Source organism: Alosa alosa, chromosome 2, assembly GCF_017589495.1.
Source record: "Alosa alosa isolate M-15738 ecotype Scorff River chromosome 2, AALO_Geno_1.1, whole genome shotgun sequence".
NCBI lineage: Eukaryota > Metazoa > Chordata > Actinopteri > Clupeiformes > Clupeidae > Alosa > Alosa alosa.
In genome coordinates, this window is record NC_063190.1 from 35,942,517 (window position 1) to 35,952,516 (window position 10,000).

Here is a 10,000-nt window from a genome sequence, read left to right on the forward strand (position 1 = left end):
AGATACAGAGGGAACACTGGCTCACTCACTTAGCCAATGAAGAGAGCAGGTCACTTGGGACACTTAGCCAATGAAGAGAGCAGGTCACTTGGGACACAGAAACTTGTTAATGGTCACGCTGATTTTGACAGACCAATCTGTATGAACAATCAATTTGTCAAATAGCCTATTTTTTCTATCATTGAATTGTTTCGTTTTTTTGTTTTGTTAATGCCTCAATGTTCATCATAGGCAACAGTAGTCTATTCTTCTAATTTGATATGTGATGTGACTTCAATGGCAAACCAAGATTTTACCTTAAACGGTTGAGTCGGGGAAATAATGACCAGTTGACCTGTAGCATAACATGACGTCATTCGTTTCGTGGGTAAACCTCGCCTCTAGGTGGCGCAGTATGCGCGCTTGTGATCTCACCTCTCCATCACCATATCGCCGCATCCCCCGGGGTTGTGAACGAGCTCCGGGCTCAGACACGGACCATGGATTATGCCTTTAGTGTAGATTGCTCTATTCATTATTAACACGCAGGTGTCAAAGCGTGATGGATCTTTAAAGAGAGGCGCCCATAGGTCGCTAGCCTACATGGCACCCCGTAGAGAGTTCTGCATGTACTGGCAGATCAGACGAGAGGGCTGCATGGACACCTGTCCCGCTATTGCACAGTGCGAAGGCTTTAGTAGCCTAAGTCTATGACACAATGGTCATTGCTTTCTTGATCAACCTACTTTTTTAACTTTCGAACAGGTCTGATCCTTATTTGTGGTCTAAAGCGACATGGCTATTGATTATTTAACAACAGGCCAAGTGAGCCGAGTTGCAAAGGCCATAACTTTTGTCCTCCCTCCTTTCACCTGCTACAGGTAACTAGTCTTGTGTATTGAACATCATCCATTGCATTGAAAGGAACAAAGAAATATACATTGCTCAGTTGAAGCACACTAATGTCAAATCCAGCCACTGTGGAAATCATATAATATTGTTACGAGTAACGCATTTGCTCTCTCATAAAAGCAGGCCAATGGCCAATATGACTACAGTGAGAATAGTGTTGCCGGGAGGGGGGGTAGTGGGATGGAACGGAAAAGACAAGGAGCGACCGAATCTGGACACGCGCCACCGCCAAACGCCAGGCCAGGAAGCGCAGGGGGAAAGGGTCGGCTTGAGGAAAACGGCCTCCGGTGCACTCTTTGTGTATTAGTGAAGAAGATTCACTGCATTTCCCTACAGCAGTGACATTTAAGACAAAAAGACGCTCAACACACACACCACTGGGTGGGAGCTTCCCCCAGCCTCGACAACACATCATGCTGCACAAAGAGCCTGCGGGAGGCACGAGAACAGCAGTGAGAAGCGCGCGCTCAGGTGTGATGTGTCTTTTTGTCTCTGCCTTCCCTAATTAGATAAGCCTGCGCTGCTGCTGCCACGCCCTTCTCACGCTTCAAATTCTCAATAGTAGCCTGGTGGTGTAGCCGAGTGTGCTATAGTTGGTGGACTGAAGGATAAGAATATCTGAATAGGATACACTAAGAGCAAAACACAGAGAGCGAAATGCTAGGAAGTAACCAAAGTTTAAGGCGATGTCACAGCGTGTACCGAGAGACAAAGCACAGATCTTGGCACCAGAACCTTAAACAGCTCGGTGAGCCGAGCCGTCACCTGCCTTGGGCCGATGGCAATGAGACACAAAGACTTACCTCACAGTCGTACAACTGAGTGAGCTGCCCGACAATCCACTCCTCGAGGTTAAGTCTTTTTCTCAATTCTTTCCTGTCGTATTTGACTGTCACTCGCCCTTGTTTCTGGGGAACTTCGTCCCCCGTGCCCGGGGGGGTTTGGAAGTATACCCGAGGCTGAGGGGTTGTCTCCGGGCTTGTCACAGCTGCCATGGTCCGCCGCTTCTTCGGAAAAGCTACCTTTGCCTTGAAATCGGCGACAAGATCTTATTTATCAGAGGAGTTCAAATATTGAACTAATCTGTTTGCTATTGTTCTCCCGTGGCCTTCCATTGCATCTTTGCAAACTGTTTTTATCCGCAATCCTTACTTCACTGGCATCAGTTACTCTGCCCCAAACCCATTCAGGACTATGACAATAGATGCATAGTCAGTTTAGGAAATAATCTCGAAAGTGTACAGCGTGTAAAACCACGTCCACCAGGAGAAATGGGTTTGTCGGCTGTCTCACTTCTTGCGGCTGCCGGCTGCTGCACCGGACATAAAGTGACAGTTGCTTTTTCTCCTGCCTCATGTTATAAACCGATATAAATCTGACGGGAGATTCCCCCCGAAATTACCAGGATATTGCTCGACCATCTAGGAATGCGCGCATAAGTTCAGAATTGCACATAAACCAAAATCATACATTTCTATATTTGTTGAGTATTGTTGGTTATGCGCCACCCCCTATTATTTAGATTTGGACTGTCCCAACCAAATGTCCATGCTCCATCCTTCCCTCACCTTTTACAGTTTACAGTATAGGCTACTAAAGCTTACAGTGAAACAAATGTCCGTTACCGACATAAATAAATAATAATTGCGTTTGTTTGTGAAATGTGATTATTTTTGTTCATAACGTCACTGAAATCATTTATAAATTAAGTGTCCACATGTTTATCATTGAATTTAGTTTCAGTGGCCGACAAGTTAGAAATCCTAATCAGATTAATTAACATCTAGTCTGAACTAATCAATTTCGATCATCTTCAGTCCAATTTGCGCATTTCCCATCCAAAGCCGCATAGATCCATGGGAATGGTAGTTCTGGGTGAAGACGAATACCGTAGCCTGTAATGTGCATGCTCCTTCCAGTGGTCCAGTGGGTAATTGTTAGGCTACAGAATTCGGGTGGCTATTGAGACAATGTAAAATACTCATGGTTAGATTAATGACTGATTAAAAATGAATACATTTTATAGGCCTAATAAAGTATTTGTTGGCTTACTTAACTAGTTCTACACCACAGATAAGTTAAGGGAAAAGGGTTTATGTGAGCCTAATGACATTGCATACATGAATATTAAATAGATCTCAAAAGGTTTTGAATTAACACATTTTTAGAAGCTACTAAATTTATTATGAGATCTTAAAGACATTCTTTTTTTATTAGGCTGCTCAAATGTGAATTTGTACGCTTCTGTATATGTTAGTGGGCACTGAATGACACATTCTTGGTGGGTTTTTGAGATCATGTATTTAAACAGTTGTTGTACAAATAAGTCCAACAACTGTTTCCAGGCCCATTTCAGAGGTGAAAAACATGGATGTGTGGTACTGAAACTCTCGCTGTGTGGTATGTTTTTCCCTGTGCAGACATATTGACTATATGAATGTCTCTCTCTCTCTCACTCACACACACACACACATACACAGACCTCTAAACTGGTCACAGATAAAACCTCTAAACTTAAACTGGTCACAAGTGAAACCTCTAAACTGGTCACAGGTGAAAACTCTACACTTCAAGTCATCGGGAATGACAAAAGCCAGACATCCCTCTAAAGAGCCCCCCCCCCTCCTCAGAAGAGATGATGATGGTGATGATGAGATGATATTCAGTCACCCCCTCAGAAGAGATGGTGCAGAGCGGCTGGAGAGGAAATCATGTCTCAGGAAATATATTTGATTTGAAAAAGAACATTTGATTTGATAAAAAAAACATTTGATTTGAAAAAGAACATTTGATTTGAAAAAGAACATTTGATTTAGAGACTTGAGTTGCAGTATTGAAAACATCTATGAACATGAGAGATAATATTGTGCATGACAGAAGTGTACTAAATGAGGCATCCTGCCCCGTCCCACCAAACAGCTCTCATCAGTACTGTGCAGTGTACTAAAGTAGGCATCCCCAAACAGCTCTCATCAGTACTGTGCAGTGTACTAAAGTAGGCATCCCCAAACAGCTCTCATCAGTACTGTGCAGTGTACTAAAGTAAAGTACATACTCTTTTGATCCCGTGAGGGAAATTTGGTCTCTGCATTTATCCCAATCCATGAATTAGTGAAACACACAGCGCTCGGGGAGCAGTGAGGGGTTAGGTGCCTTGCTCAAGGGCACTTCAGCCGTGCCTACTGGTCGGGGCTCGAACCGGCAACCCTCCGGTTCCAAGTCCAAAGCGCTAACCAGTAGGTCACGGCTGCCCTCTACCCCAGCCGACCAAACAGCTCTTATCAGTCTGTTTGTGCTGGAGTCACAGGAGCCCTCTCTACTCCTTAAAGGGAAACTTGGCAGGATTAGCTATATTTCCCCCTCTGCTGGAGAAATTGTGCATTATGCTATTTCAAACTGTGTGAAAAGGTAACGATAAAACACATGGATTTGTTTACAAGCTAGCAAAACTGTTAGCATCAGTTCGGCAGAACTATGTGGATGTTACAAGGTAAGAAACGCAGTTTAAAACGAGTTTCTTGTTCCTCACTTCTCTTTCCGGGACGGCAGTCTCAATGTTGCAAGGTTGGTTTTCCGCCTGGGGACACTAGGGGCAGCGGGGAAAGTCACCATTTTCACCAGAACATGTCATTTAACCATCCAAATGATTTCTAAACAGGTTTATTACGTTGAAATAGTTGCCAAGTTCCCCTTTAAAACACTAAAGTCTGTTAGTGCTGGAATCACATGAGTCCTCTCCACTCTTTAAAACACTTTTGGGGGTTGGCTCTCATTAGTGGGAGATCAAACAACTAATACCTGGTTCCCTGCCCTCCTCCTACCTACATTAATTATTATGGGCTGGCATATTATTATGCCCCCCACACCCACACACACACACACACACACACACACTCACCACCCTCATCTTGTGAGAATGTCAGGCACTCCCCACTGACTGACAGAGATACGGCACTGTAATCATGTGACTCTCCCACCAGAGGGCGTACCGCTCCTAGTGATAAACACATCAGCTTTCTTCACCACCAGAGGGCGTACTGCTCCTAGTGATAAACACATCAGCTTTCTTCACCACCAGAGAGTGTACTGCTCCTAGTGATAAACACATCAGCTTGCATCAGCACCGCGGCAAAGAAAGAGTCATTTAAAGAGAAAAAAACGAAAACAGCCACCATGTTCAATAATTTAGCCAGAGACAAAAGAGGCATCTCTCAGCTGGTAATTGGGCTCGGTGGGACCAACAGCAGTGCAGTGTGTCCTCACAGCTCCTGCACTCTACCTGCTCACATCGCCTTTAAGCATGCAGCTCTCGTTCTGTGTGTGTGTCTGTGTGTGTGTGTGTGTGTGTGTGTGTGAGAGAGAGAGTGATTTGTGTGTGTGTATGTCTGTATGCACACGTGCATCTCTATGTGTCTATATGTGTGTGCATGTATGTGTGTGTGTGTATGTATGTGTGGGTGTATGTGTATGCTGGTGCATATTTATTTGTGTGTGTGTGTGTGTGTGTGTGTGTGTTTATGTATGTATGTGTGTGTGTGTGTGTGTATTTGTTAGGAGAGGCTGTTTAGTAACAATGGCTACCTTGCAGGGGCATCTCTCACCACAACAGCAGAAAAAGTGTCTGTTAGCCAAATGGTGCAGGTCAGGACTAGACCCTTCAGCCGGCCTTCCCATCCCACCATCCCATTTCATCCCGTCACGTCACGTCACGTCCTGTCATATTTAACTACATGTGTGAAACTGGTCCATTCCAGATGCAGTTAAGAGTAGAGCCAGAACAGACCGTATGCAACATTTAGCCACTCTTGTGAATCGTTTCTGAAATGGCATCATCTTCAAGTTCATCGCCATGGTGTATGGTCATGTGAAGGTCAGATAAACCCACCTGCCATTCCTCAACGTCTAGGCTACGCACTATGCAGCTCTGTACTGGGGCCCAGTCTATGCACTACGCACTATGCAGCTCTGTACTGGGGCCCAGTCTATGCACTACGCACTATGCAGCTCTGTACTGGGGCCCAGTCTATGCACTACACACTATGCAGCTCTGGGGCAGCCGTGGCCTACTGGTTAGCGCTTCGGATTTGTAACCGGAAGGTTGCCGGTTCGAACCCCCGACTAGTAGGCACGGCTGAAAGTGTCCTTGAGCAAAGCACCTAACCCCTCACTGCTCCCCGAGCGCCGCTGTTGCAGGCAGCTCACTGCGTCGGGATTAGTGTGTGCTTCACCTCACTGTGTGTACACTGTGTGCTGTGTTCACAAATTCACGGATTGGGATAAATGCAGAGACCAAATCCTGATCCTCACGGGATCAAAAGAGTATATATACTTATACTTACTTATACGCACTACGCACTATGCAGCTCTGTGCTGGGGCCCAGGCTATGCACTATGCACTATGCACTATGCAGCTCTGTGCTGGGGCCCAGGCTATGCACTATGCAGCTCTGTGCTGGGGCCCAGACTACGCACTACGCACTATGCAGCTCTGTGCTGGGGCCCAGGCTACGCACTATGTACTATGCAGCTCTGTGCTGGGGCCCAGTCTACGCACTATGCAGCTCTGTGCTGGGGCCCAGGCTACGCACTATGCAGCTCTGTGCTGGGGCCCAGGCCATGCACTATGCACTATGCAGCTCTGTGCTGGGGCCCAGGCCATGCACTATGCACTATGCAGCTCTGTACTGGGGTCCAGGTCAGACCACCCTGTGATCATCCACACACAGCGTTCAGAGCATGACAGACAGACAGACTGACTGACTGATTCACTGACTGGATGGACGGATGGATTGATGGATGGATGGGTGAATGGATGGATTTACTTCATTGATTCCCAATGGGAATTTGCAGTGCACACACAACATACATAAAACTATGGCACCCTCTAAGTGTCAGGATGGGATTTTTTGTAGGAATTTCTATATTTTTAGCTGCATCCTTCTCTCGACAATCATCTCTGGGGGCTCTAGTCTAGAGCCGTCTCCAATACCAGCACCATCTCCAGCACCATCTCCAACACCATCACCAGAACAGAGCACCATCACCAACACCAGCACCATCTAAAAACACCAGCACCATCTCCAACACCAGCATCATCTCCAACACCATCTGCAACACCATCTCCAACACCATCACCAACACCAACACCAGCACGATCTGCAGCATAGAACACCATCTCCAACACCAACACCATCACCATCTCCAACACCATCTCCAACACCAGCACGATCTGCAGCATAGAACACCAGCACCATCTCAAACACCATCTCCAACACCATCACCATCTCCATCACCAGCACCATCTCCAACACCATCATCAACACCAGCACCATCTCCAAACCAGCACCATCTCCAACACCAGCACCATCTCCAACACCATCTCCAACACCAGCACCATCTCCAACACCAGCACCATCTCCAACACCATCATCAACACCAGCACCATCTCCAAAACCAGCACCATCTCCAACACCAGCACCATCTCCAACACCATCTCCAACACTAGTACCATCTCTATCACCAGCACCATCTCCAACACCAGCACCATCTCCAAAACCAGCACCATCTCCAACACCAGCACCATCTCCAACACCAGCACCATCTCCAACACCAGCACCATCTCCAACACCATCTCCAACACTAGCACCATCTCCAACACCAACACCAGCACAATCTGCAGCATAGAACACCATCTCCAACACCATCTCCAACACCAACACCATCTCCAATACTAGCACCATCTCCAACACCAACACCATCTCCAACACCATCTTCAACACCAACACCAGCACGATCTGCAGCATAGAACACCATCTCCAACACCAGCACCATCTCCAACACCAACACCATCTCCAACACTAGCACCATCACCAACACCAACACCATCGTCAAACCCCAACACCAGCACGATCTGCAGCATAGAACACCATCTCCAACACCATCTCCCACACCAGCACCATATCCAACACCATCTCCAACACCAACACCATCTCCAACACAAACACCATCTCCAACACAAACACCATCTCCAACACCAGCATCATCTCCAACACCAGCACCATCTCCAACACCAGCATCATCTCCAACACCATCTCCATCACCAACACCATCTCCAGAACAGAGCCAGCTCTCTTCATCAGCTCATTCAGTGCCTGGCTTTGATGCTGCTGCCCCAACAGATGGCTGCACTTGCAGAAACAGATTGGTGAAAGATATGCAACATCTTGCCCACATTAAAGGACCTCTATTTCCCCAACAAATGCAGTCTGCTCTGCCTCCTTCCTGTATAGAAATGCAGTCTGCTCTGCCTTTAGAAATGCAGTCTGCTCCTGGTCACAAGCTCAGTGTTACACCTCCACTTGTAAAGGTGAACACTCAGGTATCTGTGGGTCCTCACCCCTCATATCCGTGTACAGAGCTTTTGGGCCCTGCGCTCTGGCCATCAGAGGGTTCAAAGGTTAAACTAATCTGGACCCGATCCAGACCAGAGGTAAGTTCAAAATTCATAAACATAAGCGAATGTTTGTGACCGTGTGCAAACAGTTTTCTGTTGCCCAGGAGTCACGAACATTCGCAAACACTCACAGACAGTCTGAGGAAGCAGAACATACAAGGCTTGAAGGGATGAAGGGTTGGCTGTTTAGGGTTGAATGTTTACACACAATTGTTCAAACTGAACTGTTCAAAGAAAAACAGGCTTGCCATGAATATTTATCACTGTCTTGGACCCATTCTGCTCCGGTCAGGATGGTTACTGACACTTGAAGATCAACTCACACTCAGAGTGGTTAAACACACACACACACACACACACACACAAGCCTCCCGCCAACAGCAGGGATCAGAAAGTGGTGATTAAGGACAATCAGATACTTTTGTCCTAAGCAGCTTAGCCAAACATCAGTGACATATGGTGATTCTCATTAGCACAGATGCCTCTATTCCAACTGCATCAGTGATACCCCACATGCATGGCAATGCCACCCAGTGTCTCATGTCACATAAGGAGTTATCACATGCATGGCAATGCCACCCAGTGTCCCATGTCACATAAGGAGTTATCACATGCATGGCAATGCCACCCAGTGTCCCATGTCACATAAGGAGTTATCACATGCATGGCAATGCCACCCAGTGTCCCATGTCACATAAGGAGTTATCACATGCATGGCAATGCCACACAGTGTCCCATGTCACATAAGGAGTTATCACATGCATGGCAATGCCACACAGTGTCCCATGTCACATAAGGAGTTATCACATGCAGTGTCCCATGTCACATAAGGAGTTATCACATGGCCATCAGCAGCTGTGCTTGCAGGAGCTTCTCTTTAACCTTAACATATTGCATTTGCAGAGATCACTTTCTATAGGGAATTCATTGTATTGCATTGACAAATTCAACCAGTAGGTGGCGATCATGACTGTCAGGTCAGTTCCTCTTATTCCTCTCATAGCCCCCCCCTTTCTCTCACTCTCACTACCTCCTTCTCTACTGAACACACACACACACACACACACACACACACACACACACACACACACACACACACACACACACAACAAGCCTTTTGAATTCAATTAGACACGCAATCACTCAGATACACACTCATTTACTCTGACACATACACACACACACACACACACACACTCCAGCCTACACTCTGAGACACACACACAGACACAGACACTCACACAGATGTGCTCACAAACCCGTACATATGCTTTTCCCAACCCTGACAAATGCGTTTGCTCTGCCACAGCCCTGGATTCCACCCTCTAATTGCAGCTTACATTAGTGAACACACCTCCGCACATACACCTCCACACACACACTCACAAACTCAAACACACACACACACACACACACACACACACACCTCCACACACACACACTCACCTCCGCTGTCTGACACTGGACACACTCAGCATGTCGCTGCCGATTGCGCACATCATTAATGCTGACCGCACACACGCACACACAAATGCATACACACACACACACACACACGCACACATACACACACGTACGCTTCAGCTTGTGCACATCATTAGTCCTGACCTTTTATGTTAAGACCATTGCTGTGTGAAACAAGCCACCACGTGTTAG

The 10,000-nt window shown here is 46.7% G+C and overlaps 1 protein-coding gene across 2 annotated transcripts in view; it reads right to left on the reverse strand.

Annotated features, from left to right (window-relative positions):
• Window positions 1-2,418, reverse strand: part of ppp1r14ba (protein phosphatase 1, regulatory (inhibitor) subunit 14Ba) — a 13,371-nt gene extending 10,953 nt beyond the window's left edge. The window contains exon 1 of one of the 2 annotated variants that reach the window (XM_048237552.1): window positions 1,695-2,418. In XM_048237552.1, the coding sequence (XP_048093509.1) occupies window positions 1,695-1,886 (192 nt within the window). In that variant the 5' untranslated portion in view covers window positions 1,887-2,418. The remainder of the gene's footprint in view (window positions 1-1,694) is intronic. The other variant, XM_048237553.1, reaches the window with a different exon arrangement.
• Window positions 2,419-10,000: the final 7,582 nt, after the last annotated feature.